At 37.5% G+C, this 17418-nt stretch overlaps 1 protein-coding gene across 3 annotated transcripts in view; it reads left to right on the top strand.

Annotated features, from left to right (window-relative positions):
* The first annotated feature begins 1277 nt into the window (after nucleotides 1-1277).
* PRIMPOL (primase and DNA directed polymerase) overlaps nucleotides 1278-17418 on the top strand; it is a 33829-nt gene continuing 17688 nt past the window's right edge. For all 3 annotated transcript variants that reach the window (XM_065899953.1, XM_065899952.1, XM_065899951.1), the window contains exons 1-5: nucleotides 1278-1457; nucleotides 3370-3467; nucleotides 4358-4487; nucleotides 10371-10518; nucleotides 14534-14821. In XM_065899953.1, coding sequence (XP_065756025.1) covers nucleotides 1278-1457; nucleotides 3370-3467; nucleotides 4358-4487; nucleotides 10371-10518; nucleotides 14534-14821 — 844 coding nt within the window. The remainder of the gene's footprint in view (nucleotides 1458-3369; nucleotides 3468-4357; nucleotides 4488-10370; nucleotides 10519-14533; nucleotides 14822-17418) is intronic.

Genomic DNA, 17418 nt, shown 5'->3' with positions numbered 1-17418 from the left:
ATTAAACCTCTGCTTGCTTCACATTTGTCGATGTGACATTGGCAAGTCACATGGCCAAGAGTCTGTATGGGAGTGGGCTTAGATGGCATCTCTTTTTTTTTTTTTTTTTTCAGTATGTGGGCCTCTCACTGTTGTGGCCTCTCCCGTTGCGGAGCACAGGCTCCAGACGCGCAGACTCAGCGGCCATGGCTCACGGGCCCAGCCACTCCTCGGCATGTGGGATCTTCTCGGACCGGGGCACGAACCCGCGTCCCCTGCATCGGCAGGCGGACTCTCAACCACTGTGCCACCAGGGAAACCCCCCCTTTTTTTTTTTTTTAGATGGCATCTCTTGATGGCAGGAATGCCAGAGAATTTGTCCCCTTTTTTTCTCTATACTGGAAGCTTCTCCCCCCTCTTCTAAAAACTTATCCTTTTTCCTTTGTAAGTAAACCGTAATCCCAAATTGGAAAGGTATTGCCTGGTCCCCTTACTTTGGCATGGCTAACATGGAAGCATTGTTTGCATGTATCATTAGGAAACAGGGGTTAAAATGTAAACATTTCAATTGACTAATCACAAAAGTAGTCATTAAGTTAACAGATTAACGTTTATTCTTTTTTTTTAAGTCATGCTTATGATTACCACACATCCCAAACCAAAACTAGCCAGTATTGTAATTCCCACTCCTACACTGGTTATCCTCCCAACTAATAGTTGTTTGAGTAGAAAAGAAGAGCAATGGGAAGGAAAAAGAGGAAAAGGGAGCTAACAACTGGACAGTGGTGCCTAGAAATGAATTCTACACTAAGAAATAATAGCACTGGAATGATGCCCACCATCTGGGTGAGGTACATGGCACTTGATGCAACAAAATGATTATAATAAAAACCATAGTGATGCAAAAAACTCATATTTACATGAGGCATTGGAATTTGCAAAACATTTTCATGTCTTATGACATGTATCCTCAAGATAACTACATAAAAATGTTGATTCCCACTTTGCAGCTGATTACAATTTAGGGAGCTTCATTAACCTGTTCAAAACTGTAGCACTATTAGATGGAGGAGCCGGGATCTAAAGATTTCTGATAACCAGCCCTGTCCTTGTTTAACAACAAAACTTCATGCAAAACATAAACTATAAAGCAAAGAAATAAGCAGAAATGAGCTTTGAAGTTTTACCGAACAAAATATATTTTAAACAAAGAAACTGGCATTCATGTTTGTTTGTTTTAGTAGTAATTCACAGAGATCCTACCTGGGATAGGATTTAGTCTCCCCATACTTCTACCAATGAAGAGAAAATGGGAAGCAAGGCTGAAGCAAATTGAAGAACGAGCATCCCATTATGAGAGGGAACCATTGTCCTTGGTATACAGACCAAGATTGTCTAAGCCAGAAGAACCACCATCCATTTGGAAACTATTTCATCGGCAAACTCAAGCTTTTAATTTTGTTAAAAGTTGTAAAGAGGTAATTTTTCTCATCTTTTTTTTAGGGCTACTATACCTTAAGATTTCCAAAAAAAATCTGTTGTTTGTCTTCATTTCAGTCCACGTATTTTACCAGAAGAATTTAATTGCGATCTTTTTGTACTATTTAGGAAAGATATCCATGAATCATTAATCATTTACTTTATATTAATAATGAAAAAAATGACATATCTAGTGCCAAATAGTTTAAAAAATTTGTAATGACATAGAAATGAAGCTATGCTTAGAGGAGAAGTGACTGTATTCATGGACTGAAAAATAATAGAATGAGTGTAAGAGTTAAACTAAAATAATACCCACAGAAATATCAGGAAATGAGTAAGTAGAGTGAGATTTTTTTTTTTTTTGGTCTGCGTTGGGTCTTTGTTGCTGCGCGCGGGCTTTCTCTAGTTGTGGTGAGCGGGGGCTCCTCTTCATTGCGGAGCACAGGCTCTAGGCGTGCGGGCTTCAGTAGTTGTGGCTTTCGGGTCCTAGAGCACAGGCTCAGTAGTTGTGGTGCACGGGCTTAGTTGCTCCGCGGCATGTGGGATCTTCCTGGACCAGGGCTTGAACCAGTGTCCCCTGCATTGGCAGGCAGATTCCTAACCACTGCGCCACCAGGGAAGCCCGGAGTGTGAGATTTTAAGGATGAAATTAGGGATTGGAAATTTGAATTTAAACAATCGCAAATGAAAATGTCTCAAATGTCATTTGAGTTAATGAGCCCTAAAACTTAAATCATAGTACCAAGGCACACATGTTTTTATCTTTCTACTGTCCCTTTTGTGCTTTGGAGTAGTAGAGTGGATTTATCATAATTTCCAACACATTAGGAAAGTGGGAGGAAGAAGTGCTTGCTATATGCTAGCCTCACAAAGGGAATGGTTCTCAAAAATAAACAAGCAGGTGTGTATTGCACATCTTTTTTTGTTGGGCACTGTGGGGAATATAAAGAAATATAACGAAAAGATGCATCTATCCAACATAAATCCAGCATAAATACATTGTGATTCTGAAAATTGATATGTATAGAAACTCAAAATGCTATAAGTTTTTAAGGAGGAGGACCTTCTTTCCCTGGTAAACAGAAGCTCACTCATATCTCATCAGAATAGTTTAGGAAATAGAAGAAAAGCCTTTTGTGTGCATTTTGTGTAACCCTAATTCAGGTATCAGAAATTAAAATACAGATTCGCTTAATCTTGACTTTAAAAAAAATATAGCTGTATGATTGCTGGATTTACCAGTCATCAGTTTATAAAATTTATCTCGAGAAGATTTTTAATAGGATCGGATAACTTAGTCTTTTTATGATTTCTCTCATGAAAATGGAAGTTTAGTTCCTTTATAGGCTCAACAGCTACCTCTAGCTAAGTGGAAACAAAAGAACTTGTGTATTCCTTTTCTATGAAACAATAATTTATAGTTACTTGTTCTGCATTTTAAAACTTTCCTTAAGCTTTTAAGATTTACATACAAATATATTTTTTAAAATGGTTCTCATGTATTTTTATATACTCTAGGAAATTTATTAACTTTAGTCCAAATTATTTACAATAATGTTCAGGTAGTTTTAAAAAAATAAGTTCTTTTTCATAAACTGGCAGATAAAACTATAATAGGAAGTAAAACGACTGACTGAAAAATGATTTTTCTTTCTTTGTTTTAGTCTGGATGTTCTAATTGTTTCTGCCTTGAACATTTATTACCTGAGTGACTAAATATAAATAAATACAAATAACTAGATTTTGATTGGCATAGATTTGGTGATTAATTTTCTTGTTTTCAATAATACAAATGTTCCAGTTTTTGAAAATTTGAATGATAAAATCTTTATGAACATTTAATAGCTACAGTTGATTTTAAATTTGCATTTTACTAATTTTTTGAATATTATTTTTGGTTTTGTAAAGGACGTTCATGTATTTGCTTTGGAATACAAAGTGGGCGATGGACAACGTATTTACCTCGTAACAACGTATACTCAACTTTGGTTTTACTATAAATCCCGGTAAGTAGCTTTTAAAGCACAACACATTAACTTACATTTCCTTCATCTGGAAATGCTTGTGAAATTAAATCAGGCTGCCTTGGCTTTCATAGTTCTCAGTCACGCAGTTAGTTACTACTTTACTATTAGAATTGAATTCTGGAGTTTCCTTGTGATAGCAACACTGAATTATCTCACCAGGTGCTAGGAGAGAGAAATTGTGTGTGTTTTGAATTTCTGTACCACGTGATGACACAATTCCCACCATCACTTTTCTTTGTTCAAATTACTGTAAACCTTTTATTTGTATATGATGGCACTAAGCAGTTTATCATTTACTAATCAAGTCAGCATTTCTTCTTAATAACCCATCTTAAAGTCATACCTCTTGATACCAGTGAGAATGAAACTGCACGTGTGAGCACTGAAAGCTCATTGAAGTCAGGTGATTCAGAGTGTATGTAACCAGTTTTTAAAATATTCCTAATGAAAATATGGAACTTAAAAATTCTCATTAAAAAATTCATGGAATCCCAAGAATATGTGATTGTGGGATCACAGTTTGAGAAAGTTCTTAAACAAAATTTGCTTCATGGTGATACCAAAAACAAATTTAGAAGTGTTACCTGATATCAAAAGTATCTGTGAATAAATAGCAGTATGAAGTTGGCTATATTTTCCAGTTAAATAATGTTACAGAAAATGATTGTTAGATCTTGCTTGATGGAAACTCTTGAGACTGTGTTCTGTAAACCTGTGGTAAGCAGTTGTTCACTTTATCTTGTCTTCATTATGTCATAGTTATCTGTCATTACGTCACAGTTAATATACTATCTTGAGATACAAGAGCAACTTCTGTGATTTAAAAGGTATGAGATAAAAACCTAACAATCTTGAATTATTCAATTCAGAAGAAATCTCTTACACTGCTATGAAGTCATTCCTGAAAATGCTGTGTGCAAGCTTTATTTTGATTTGGAATTTAACAGACTTGCCAATCCAGGAGCTGATGGGAAAAAGATGGTTGCCTTACTCATTGAGGTAAATTACAGACTCAGGTTTTTCTCCTTATATCTACCTGTATGTCTTTTCATTCACTCATTCAGTCATTAAATGAATCCAACCTATGTAATATATAGGTTCTGTGTTTCTCCTCCTTTTTCTTGTTACTCTTCCTTTTGACTTCATTTCTTAATGCCACTTCTCTGAGTAAACTTCTGGAAAGGAGGAAGGTTCAGTTTATGTCCATATATTTTGTAATATTGCTGTATCAAAAAAAACTGAGAGGACTTCCTGGTGGCGAAGTGGTTAAGAATCCGCCTGCTAATGCAGGGGACACAGGTTCAATCCCTGGTCCGGGAAGATCCCACATGCCGCGGAGCAACTAAGCCTGTGCGCCACAGCTACTGAGCCTGCGCTCTAGAGCCCATGCGCTGCAAATACTGAAGCCCGTGTGCCTAGAGCCCGTGCTCCACAACAAGAGAAGCCACTGCAATGAGAAGCCCGTGCACCGCAACAAAGAGTAGCCCTGCTCGCCACAACTAGAGAAAGCCCGCACACAGCAACGTAGACCCAATGCAGCCAAAAATAAATACATTAAAAAAACCCAAAAAAACTGAGAAAGGTGGCAGTTTGGGAATTTTCTGTTTCTTAATTATATATTCTTTTGCATTACAAATAGTTGACTCTGGTGAAGGTTAGGTGAAGTAATTTTTACTGAAAAATTGAGTACTAAGATAATCTTCAAGAAAATTTTGATAAAAATAGTATCAGAAGTTTCGAGCTGGCAGAAATTTTGGAAACTCTTCTGTCTTACATTATCATAAATGAGGAAGCTAAAGCCTAGAGAGACTTAATTCCAACTCCAGGTCCAACAACTAGTTACTGGCAAATCCTGGTCTAGAACTACAATTATCATTTCTCTTTGTTTTTCACAAAGAGAAAAAGCGTAGTTCTAGTATATATTTTTGATTTAGCAGTGTCAACCCATATTCCTTTTATTATTTAGTAATAAAAGGAATATGGACTTGTGCAACTAAGCTCTATTAGGTTTGTTTATAAAATCTTTTAAGATTGTATTAAGGTGTACTAAAATTATATTGACTATTATTTGGACTCAAAGTAGGTATTAACATTAACTATTTTTTGTTTTAGATGTTAGCTGTAGATGACTCATTTTGTAATGTTAAAAATACATCCAAATTAGAATGTTTTTGATTAAAAATATCTGCTGATTTTGTCGGATCTCTACATGTTTTATTTTAAATTTGAAAAATGTATGCAAATACTGGTTTTTAAAAAAATCATGTCAGCTTTCTCCTGACTTTGAAGCAAAAGAAATATACATAAGTTCCCCCCAGCCCTCCCAAAAAACAGCAGAAAAGTTATGTTTTTCTTAAGATAGCCATTGGACCCTTAAAAATAAATTTAAATGTTTTATTTCATTATAGTTGGTAAGTTGTATTTAATTTTTAACCTTAATTACATTTTTAATAATCCATAGATATTGACTCTTTTCTAGTGTATGATCTACAGTCTAAGGTAGGATTTGTTATGTGGGCTCTGTGTGGCCACCAAGGAATTAAGGTTCAGAGATTTTCACTGGCACTTTAGTATGGTGATACTGTTAAAAAAGAAGTATTAGTACTTCATTGTATTAGAAACTAGAAACTTATCCCTAATGGAATCAACACTAGTGCAAATCCCATTTGTAACAAGAATAAACACTGGTATGGCAAAGATCATGTAGGTGTTTAAATTTTTTTCCTCCTAATTCTTTATACAATCTTATCCAAATTAGTCTTGAACAACTCATCTTTAACATCAACAAAAGTTGGAAAAAGTTGTGGAAATCTGAGTTTAAAATTATACAGCATTTTAATTTAACACACTCATGTTGGTAGAAAAGTTATTAGGATTATTTTACTTAATATAACCTTTACAAATGATTATATTGAAATTAATTTCATTTACTGGTTACTGTGTATGTAACAAGTGTATAATACAATAAGTACTTTTCCTTTAGTGTCTCTGTGTGAGGAGGCATAGGTTAGCTGTTATCATAACAGATGGTTAATAAATAACTGGCTAATAATAACTAGTGATAATATGTAATGCCCTTTGATACTGACACTTTTTAACTGACAATTTCAGTAAGCCACTTCTGCCAGATGGAATGACTTCTGGTGCTAAAGCATTTTATAAAACTATGTTGACAGGTAACATTGCTCAAATAATCATATATTTTTAACTTCTGGATTTTACAACTTAAATATTTAAATAAATTAAAAACTTTTAAAGTTGAGGTATAATTGATTTACAATAATATATTAGTTTCAGGTGTACAATAGTGATTCAAAATTTTTACAGACTATACTCCATTTATAGTTATTATAAAATATTGACTATATTCCCTGTAACTTAAAATTTTATTTAAAATTTAACTTGGGAAAAAGAACTTAATGGGACTATGATTACTTTTATTATCTACAGTTATTACATTTATTCTGTATAGCTCCAAAGTACATAACTAGACTTTATTCATTTATCAAAATTTTTTCAGCCTCTTAGTGTCAGTGTGCCCAGGCATTAACAATACAATGGCTAGCCCAAAAAGACATGATTTCTGCCTTCACAGAATTTATCATGTAATGGAGGATAATAAGTTAGGATAGATTTAGCTGCCATAATAAAGACCTAAAATTAAAGGGGCATAAACAAGATAGAAAGTTATTTCTCTCTCATGTAACACCTGGATGTGACTCCATTGTATTAGGGGTCTAGGCCTGTTGCTTTGCTCTTCCTAAGATGCCATTATTTACATTGTCCAAGATGGCTCAGCATTGCTGTGTCTACATTTTAGACAGTAGAAAATGGGGAAGGGGTGAGCATGCCCCTTTCCTTTAAGATTATAATGTAGAAGTGGAATATTTTCCTTCTGCTCATATCCTGTTTGGCCAGAACTTAATCACATGGCCACACCTTACTGCAACGGAGTCTGGGGAACATGGTCTTTATTCTCGATAACCTCATATCTAGCTAATAATCAGGGTTCTATTTACAGAAGCAGGAGAGAACAGATCCTGAGGGATATTCTCTATGATATAGAGGAAACCTATCAAAATAATCACAAAAATTGCAGCTGTGTAAGTACTACAAATAGAGGTAGAATATATATGGGGCAATTTGATGTAGATAAGGAAATTGAGGAAGACTTCTCCGAGAAAGAATTTACTGAAGAAGAGTAGGATCAGAGAGCATGATGGGAGGTGGTATGCTATAATACCAAAATAACATTAATAAACACAATTTACTGCATGACTCTTCGGTATCTAAGTGTTTGGCAGTGTACAGACATTTTTGCTAATTCCAAGATAACCCTGTGTGGTGTTTCTTTTTTTTTTTTTTTTAAATCTTTATTGGAGTATAATAGCTTTACAATGGTGTGTTAGTTTCTGCTTTATAACAGAGTGAATCAGTTACACATATACATATGTTCCCATATCTCTTCCCTCTTCCGTCTATGTATAAATATATCCCCATATCCCCTCACTCTTGCGTCTCCCTCCCATCCTCCGTATCCCACCCCTGTAGGTGGTCACAAAGCACCGAGCTGATCTCCCTGTGCTATGTGGCTGCTTCCCACTAGTTATCTGTTTTACATTTGGTAGTGTATATATGTCCATGCCACTCTCTCACTTCGTCCCAGCTTACCTATCCCCCTCCCTGTATCCTCAAGTCCATTCTCTAGTAGGTCTGCATCTTTATTCCCGTCTTGCCCCTAGGTTCTTCATGACCTTTTTTTTTTTTAATATTCCATATAAATGTGTTAGCATACTGTATTTGTTTTTCTCTTTCTGACTTACTTCACTCTGTATGACAGACTCTAGGTCCACCCACCTCACTGCAAATAACTCAATTTCGTTTCTTTTTATGGCTGAGTAATATTCCGTTGTATGTATGTGCCACATCTTCTTTATCCATTCATCTGTTGATGGACACTTAGGTTGCTTCCATGTTCTGGCTATTGTAAATAGAGCTGCAGTGAACATTTTGGTACATGACTCTTTTTGAATTATGGTTTTCTCAGGGTATATGCCCAGTAGTGGGATTGCTGGGTCGTATGGTAGTTCTATTTGTAGTTTTTTAAGGAACCTCCATACTGTTCTCCATAGTGGCTGTATCAATTTACATTCCCACCAACAGTGTAAGAGGGTTCCCTTTTCTCCACACCCTCTCCAGCATTTATTGTTTGTAGATTTTTTGATGATGGCCATTCTGACTCGTGTGAGATGATATCTCATTGTAGTTTTGATTTGCATTTCTCTAATGATTAGTGATGTTGAGCATCCTTTCATGTTTGTTGGCCATCTGTATATCTTCTTTGGAGAAATGTCTATTTAGGTCTTCTGCCCACTTTTGGATTGGGTTGTTTGTTTTTTTGATATTGAGCTGCATGAGCTGCTTGTAAATTTTGGAGATTAATCCTTTGTCAGTTGCTTCATTTGCAAATATTTTCTCCCATTCTGAGGGTTGTCTTTTCGTCTTGTTTATGGTTTCCTTTGCTGTGCAAGAGCTTTTAAGTTTCATTAGGTCCCATTTGTTTATTTTTGTTTTTATTTCCATTTCTCTAGGAGGTGGGTCAAAAGGGATCTTGCTGTGATTTATGTCATAGAGTGTTCTGCCTATGTTTTCTTCTACGAGTTCGATAGTGGCTGGCCTTACATTTAGGTCTTGAATCCATTTTGAGTTTATTTTTGTGTATGGTGTTAGGGAGTGTTCTAGTTTCATTCTTTTACATGTACCTGTGCAGTTTTCCCAGCACCACTTACTGAAGAGGCTGTCTTTTCTCCACTGTATATTCTTGCCTCCTTTATCAAAGATAAGGTGACCATATGTGTGTGGGTTTATCTCTGGGCTTTCTGTCCTGTTCCATTGATCTATATTTCTGTTTTTGTGGCAGTACCATACCTGTGTGGTGTTTCTTAAAAGTACCTTCATTTTGCAAAAGAGAAGACTAAGGCTTCAGAAGTGACTTGTTCTGTGGCTGCACAGCTGATGCTTTTAAGCAGTTACGTGTGCCAGCATTGGGCCAACTCTTTACTCCCATTTTCTCTTTGCTCCCTACAACAACCTGAAATGTTAGGTTCTATTATTGTCCCATTTGCAGTTGAGGAATGTTAGGTTTGGACTTGACTAAAGCGACAGAGCTGGTAAGTGGCAAAGCCAGAACTCAAACCTTTCTGACTCCTAATCGTGTGCTCCTAACCCTGCGCTCGCTACCTTCCTATGATGCGTAACTGCTTTCATTACTAGCATCACCTAGCCCTGGAGGCCACATTCTTGGACGTAGATTTGGGCTCAGTGTGCATGAGCAACTTTCTGAAAACTGAAACTAGAAACAATGGAATTGTGACTTTTTAACTCATAGATAATATTTAAAGAGAAGCTTAGGACTTCCCTGGTGGCACAGTGGATAAAGACTCTGTTGCTCCCAATGCAGGGGGCCTGGATTCGATCCCTGGTCAGGGAACTAGATGCCACATGCATGCCGCGGCTAAGGAGCCCACCTGCCACAACTAAGACCTGGTGCAACCAAAAAACAAATAAATACATAAATAAAATTTATAAAAAGAGGTGCTTAAAAAGAAATATTTTGATTTTGATTTTAGAGATTAATGTATAAGATAAATTGAATTCTGAGAGGCCTTTAACCCTGAGAGCCTATGCATTTTTAACATAAACATATATAATAATTTAAATATGTATATTTCAGTACATAAGTAATTCAGTAAAATTGTTATGTAATAATCTGATATCAAAATAAGAAACAGATTAGACTTGTACCAAGATATTTGAATTTTGCTCATGGAAAAATTTTAAAACAAAAAACACTAATTATTGATGTTTTACTTGTGTTTTCAGCATGTTTGTAAGGCACTTCAACAGTTTTACAGGGTTCGTTGTTCAGCTGAAGATGTTCTCAACTTGGATTCTAGCACCAATGAAAAATTTAGCCGCCATTTAATATTTCAACTCCATGATGTGGCATTTAAAGATAATATTCATGTTGGTAAGTACTATTTTTTTTTAAAAAGTCACAATTATATTAAAAACTTATGCTTTCCTTTCCTCTTAAAGTTTTGTATTTGTCAGGTTTTATGGTCATTAACCTGCCCTATAAAAATGAATCATGATTTTTCATGTTTTCAGGATTGGCCTTTAGTTCTAGATCTATCTTCCTATTCTAGATACATTTTAGACACATTAATGTACTCAGGATATCCTTGGCATTAGTGCCTCTTGCTGTAGATACTGGGATGGCCATGCATGCCCTGGTCCTGGTTTCTGTTCCAACAGGAGTCCTTTCAGAAGTTTTCTGGGTAATGCAGGAGAGGCCTAATTCAAGTCTTATCTGTGATGCCTCAGATCTGGATTTCTGACCTTCGCTTTAGCCTTGCCTCAGCTTTTAGTACATGAGAACTGAGCTTGGGTTCCAGGCCACACTCACGAAGCCTTATTTATTGTTCCAGGCCAAACCTTAGGGTTGGAGAGAAGTGTAGATGTGTAAGCCTGAAGGTGTAACCAGAGGATTAATTCCAGGACTGGACATTTAGAGATATAGGCCCAGGTATAAAATGAAGTCAGTCCAAAGGGGAACAGATAGGCAGAAAGGGAACACTGAAAACCAAGGTCTGAATAAAAGCAAAAATCCTGAGTGTATATCAGAGCAGGGGTAGAGCAAGCAGATGATTGACTGAAGTTCAGGTAACAGGTAATCCATTTCAGAAAAGTGTCTGACAGTTTCCAGAGTACCAAAGGCAAAAGGCATGAACATAGTCACTAAAAGACTGGCATAAAAGTCAACGTCTAATTGCTAGATTAGGGTAACACTAGGTCACAGTGGCCTAGTGTGCTGTATACCTAGGACTCCTTATTATCTCCCCATTTTCTGTTAGCTTAGTTGGACATTTCTTCTCTGTCTCTTTCTTTCATCCCTTGGATATTAGTAATTGTTGAATCTGTCCTTGTCCCTTTGTTCACTCCGTCTGTAACCTTAATGATCATTCACTGTCATGGCTTCAGTTCCCATCTGTGTGTTGATGACTCAAGTCTTTATCTGCAGCCAAGACAGTTCTCCCATTAAACATCCTCATACAGACACTTGAAGCTCAGAGCTTCAGTGTGTCCTAGACCAGTCTCCTCATCTTTTCTCCCAAACTTGCTCCTTCTCCTGTGAGGTGTATATCCGAGTGGTATGACCATTCACCCAGTTACCCAAGTGGAAATGCTGTGTCTTGCTTACTTCTTTAGTCAGCTAGCTAGAGTGGTCTGATCATACTACTGTGTGCCTCAAACCCTTCCAGGATTATTCCTTGCCTTCAGGGAAAAGTCCAGGTGTCTTAGTTTGCATGATGAGGCCCGTTGTGTACTGGCCTCATCTCTCACCACTTGGCACTTCTAACTCTGTCCTTCACTTAGCTCCCACGGGGGCCACATTTTCTCTAGTCCTTAGGCCTCTGCACTTTTTGACGCTGCTGTCTGACCAGTTCACCTGGTCTGTTAAGACTCGGTGTAGGTATTGTCATCTGAGAAGCCTTTTCTGTCACATCTCAAAACCCTAAGACTTAGGTTCGTGTTCCCTCTGGGCTGCAGAGCGTGCCCAGTGCCTATCATGCCAAAGGGTTCACCACTTCCTCGGGTAATTTCTTGTCTTGTCTTCTCTATTCTACTTAATGTTTCTTTAGGGCATGGATTGTTTCTTATTCACTATTGTATTTCCAGAGCTTATCAGATAGTAATGTCTTTATCAGTAATAATAATATAACAGTAGCAGCAGCAGCAGCAGCTACCATAAATACAAGAAGTCATTTAATATTTGCTGAATGGATGACTGAATGTTAGGTGGCTCTGCTGTCTGGTGCGGGGGGTAGAGTCCTAAGCAGGTATTTCTTTGATTCCTATTTACTCCTCGTGGTCTGCTCTGGCTCCTAGCCACGAGGCTAAGCACGGAGATTTGCTGCTAGGCGGAAGAGGAGAGTGGAGATTTGACCGGTAATGAGCAGTGTCTCCTACTGACGTTGAAGCTGGGCTTTAAATCACATTCCATCAGGCAAAGATAAGAAAGGCTTTACTGTCAGAACAGCACAAGCAAAGTATAGAGGTAGGAGTTCGTGACTAATTTGGGGAGCAGCTAGTGTGGCTGGAGTGGGAGACACAGTCAGACCTGGTAAACGGGATACCATCTGCGGCTTCGGTCCTCCAGAATTATGAACTGTCAGAACCAGAGATGCAGAGATTTTGAAATAGTCCACATTCACCACTTTGGCTCCCCTCCCTCAATGTATCTCTTGGTGACATTTCCACTTCCTTTTGTCAACCTTTCAGAAAGAGGAATTAGGAAGTGTAAGATCATAGAATGTTAGCAAGATGTACAAATTTGATCTCCTTGAAATACTTTCCTACCAGCTTGCCATAGAACCTGAAATTTCTATGATCGATATGTTCTTTTGAGTTATTCCCAGCCAATAAAATTGTCCCTGTATTAATGATGAGGTGAGGGTGATACTATTGGGAAGGGCAGCAGAAAGCAGAGTAGTTTGCTGGAGCCGGTGTTAGTATTAAGGTGGTTACACCGTCCATCGTCCTAGCCCGGCCTCCTAAGCACAGTCTTGGCAACTGGTTCTGCAGCCACGCCTTCCTGGTGTCAAGTAGGTGTAGTTTTACATTTCCAGGAAAATTTACTTTATCAATTTATGTTTGGACTGCTTTATTGTCCTTTGATATATCATGATTTCTTTTTACTATTTACCTTATTTTCCTCATTCCAGAGATAATCATGTCTATATACGATTGCAAGGATCAAATTCTTTTGCTTTCATTTTGATTTTTAGTTTTAGAAGATAGTGGATTTGTTTCTTTGAGGAGGAAAGTAATTAAGTCTAATTTGGAGAAAGAGAATTTTGAACTTAGAGCATGTGTATCTTATGATTTAAGGGTTCAAGCTGTCTGGTAAATAAAGTGACAAACCCAGACTATACCAATTTTTAAAGACTAAAATTAAGTTTTTCTTATAGTAGTGCATTTCTCCAGTATTGTTATGTGTGAAGCAACTTAACCAGATTATTTGATTTTATGATACAAATTATGAGAGTTGAAAGAAGCTCTGGATTGTCATACCATCTTTTCTGTGTAAAGATAGCGCCACTCATATTTAGAGCTCTTAGAATAAATGTTGAAATACAATAGATGTATTTAATTGCTTTAGTTCTGGACTTTAGTTATTGGGCCACAACCCCGCTCATGACCAGTTATCGGGAGAGGCAGGAGGAGCAAGAACCTTAAACTGATGGCTGTGAATGTCCAGGTTCTTGGGGCGTGTCATTCGAGTGAAGGAGAAAAGATAAGTCCTGAGAAATTTGCTGACGTCCTGACATAGGGAGAGTGTGGCAGCACTGTTTACTTGTGTAAACCTTGCATTCTTTAATCATTGATTGTGAATGTAAATTCTACTCAATTTGTATTCATTAAAATGGTGCTTTTTTGGTGACAGAGCATTCGGCCCAGGCCCATACTAGCAACATTGACAAATCGTCTCACATTAACCTTCCCTTCTAAGATGATTTGTTTACAAGTTACACCAAACTCCCCTGTCTAAAGGAATTTAAAAAGTAAAAGATTACACAAGAGGAAGTATAGGAGAGGTGTGTTGCAGTTTATAATAACAACTCAGTTGTTTTTTTTTGGTTTTTTTGGTTTTTTTGTGGTATGCGGGCCTCTCACTGTTGTGGCCTCTCCTGTTGCAGAGCACAGGCTCCGGACGTGCAGGCTCAGGGGCCATGGCTCACGGGCCCAGCTGCTCCGCGGCACGTGGGATCTTCCCAGACCGGGGCATGAACCCGTGTCCCCTGCATCGGCAGGCAGACTCTCAACCACTGCGCCACCAGGGAAGACCAACAACTCAGTTTTAAAACCAGAAATCGAAAGTAGAAGCCTTACTGTGTAAAATTGTCCTGTGTAGATTTGTGTCTAGATCTTGTTATAGTTTGCAGAAAAGAATTAGATTAACCTTTTTATTTTTCCTTTAGGTAATTTTGTGAGAAAAATGTTAGAGCCTGCTTTTCACTTAATTGCTAGTGAAGATGATGATATGACTCCAGAGACAATGGGCCATGAATTTTCCCATTTTTCTGAAACACCAGTTAAACAAGGAATTTCCTTTAGCAAAAAGTCCACAGATAAGGATATGGAAGAGAGCTGGACAACGAATTCAAAGAAACTGGAGAGGCTGGGGTCAGCTAAGCAAAGCAGTCCTGATCTTTCATTTTTAATTGTGAAGAATAACGTAGGAGAAAAGCATCTTTTTGTAGATCTAGGTAAGTAGAATTGACAGCTATCTGTTGGACTGTCCTTGTGTACTTCTGTGAGAGACCAGTCAGTGCCCACCTGTCACTTTGCTTAGGATTCTTACTACCACCACTGCTCCACAACAACTGGGGTCACTAGCAGAATGTGATCAGTGAGCTCAGGTGCAGGAAATCTAGTAGGTTTCTGTTAGGAGATCTTAAAGGGGTGCTGTGGGACCTAAGCAGCAGGCTGGCCTGAGCTCCAGAAGGGAATGGTTGTGGCTGGCTCCTGCTCTGAAATGTTCACAGGATTCATGACAGGGGACAGTTGGATAGCAGTCTCCAGTGCTGCTGACAGGTTTAATTAGATGAAATAAATTGTAAAAATAGGTACAAAGTAAAAATGGAGCTATTAGGTGGCAAAGTAAGCCTGGTGTTTTCTGCACTGAAGAGCTTTGCAGGGTTATTTCATCAACTTCCTCCTATGATAAAACTGGTGGCTTCTTCAGCTGTGCTCTCTTCTGCCCTGCTTGCTTCTGGTGTCTGAATCTGAGGATATATGAAGTACTGGCACAGGATCTCAGCCTGTTTAGGTAACACACAGGCCAGTCAGGACCCCTAATTCAGCTGAGATCCAATTTGGTGAACTAAACCTCATTTTTATGTTGAGTTCTAGCTTGTGATTTGAAAAGCCATAAGAGCAGCATTTTTGCCATTGATGGTTAGAGCAACTCAGAGAGCTTCAGTGTCTACAAGTTGAAGAAAAGTAGGTTTAAGCTATAAGCAAGATTACCAGGCCAATCAGGCTGAGAATAGGAAGTGTTCCTGCTGTATTGCATATCTTTCTAGCACCCCTGACAACCAAGTATAAGAATTTGGAAATAAAACAGGCATTCCTTGTTTTATGACACTTCACAGATATTGTGTTTTTTACAAATTAAAGGTTTGTGACAGCCCTGAGTCAACCACTGATACCGCAGTTTTTCCAACAGCATTTGCTCACTTTGTGTCTCTGTTTCACATTTGGTAATTCTTGCAATGTTTTATACTTTTTCATCATTATTTGTTTTGATGATCTATGATAAGTGATCTTTGATGTTACTACGATGACTCGCCGAAGCCTCAGATGGTGGTTAGCACTTTTTTAGTTACAAAGTATTTCTTAAGGTATGTATATTTTTAAAGACTGCTGTTATACCCTTAATAGACTATAATGTAATATAAACATAACTTTTATAAGCACTGGGAAGCGAAAAGATTCATGTGACTTTATTCTGATATTTGCTTTTATTGTGGTGTTCTGGAACTGAACCCACAGTAGCTCTGAAGTATGCCTGTAGCTTTGTGTGCAGGTCTTTCACCTCTTTGGTTAAATTTATTCCTAGATACTTTATTCTTTTTGATGCAATTGTAAGTGGGATTGTTTTCTTATTTTCTCTTTCGATAGTTTGTTATTAGTGTATAGAAACACCACAGATTTCTGTATATTGATTTTGTATCCTGCAGCTTTACTGAATTCATTTATTCAAACATTTTTTTGGTAGAGTCTTTAGGGTTTTCTACATATAGATGATCCCTGACTTAATGATGGTTTGACCTACCACTTTTTCTTCCCCACTTAAAATTGTTTGACTTTACAGTGGTGTAAAAGTAATGTATTCAGTGGAAACCATACTTTGAATTTTCAGTTTTGATGTCTTCCTGGTCTAGTGATATGTGGTATAATACCCTCTTGTGATGCTGGGCAGTGACAGTGAGCTGCAGCTCACGGTCAGCCATGCAGTCAGGTGATAAGATCAGTCACAATCATTTTGTATCCAGACAGCCATTCTGTTCTTTTTACTTTCAATATACTATTCAATAAATTACATGAGGTATTCAGTGCTTTATTACAGAATAGGCTTTGTGTTAGATGATTTTGCCCAACTAATGTAAGTGTTCTGAGCACATTTAATATAGGCTAGGCTAAGCTATGATATTCAGTAGGTTAGGTGTATTAAATGCGTTTTCAGCTTATTTGTTGGGATGTAACCAGTTGTTAGTTGAGGCAGACCTGTATAATATCAAGTATACAATATATCTGCAAACAATGATCGTTTTACTTCTTCCTTTACAATTTGGATGCCTTTTTTCTTTCTTTTCCTGCCCAAGTGCTGTGGCTAGGACTTCCAATACTACATTGAATAAAAATGGCGAGAGTGTGCGTCCTTGTCTTTTTCCTGATCTTAGAGGAAAAGCTTTCAGTTTTTCACTGCTGAGTATTTCTAATTGTGGACTTGTCATATGTGGCCTTTATGTTGAGGTATGTTTCCTCTGTATCCGCTTTATTGAAAGTTTTTATTGTAAGCGGATGTCGAATTTTGTCAAATGCTTTTTCTGCATCTGTTGAGATCATATGATTTTTATCCTTCATTTGTTAATGTGTTGTTACATCACATTGATTGACTTGTGGTTGTTGGACTGTCCTTGCATCCCTGGAATAAATCCCACTTGATCATGGTATGTGATCCTTTTAATGTAGTGTTCAAGTTGGTTTGCTAATATTTTGTTGAGGATTTTTTGATCTATGTTCATCAGTGATATTGGCCTGTAGTTTTCTTATGGTATCCTTGTCTAGTTTTGCTCTC

The sequence above is a fragment of the Phocoena phocoena genome, chromosome 21, assembly GCF_963924675.1.
Source record: "Phocoena phocoena chromosome 21, mPhoPho1.1, whole genome shotgun sequence".
NCBI lineage: Eukaryota > Metazoa > Chordata > Mammalia > Artiodactyla > Phocoenidae > Phocoena > Phocoena phocoena.
The sequence above is the reverse complement of the archived record's forward strand: the minus strand, read 5'-3'. Positions and strand labels throughout refer to the sequence as shown.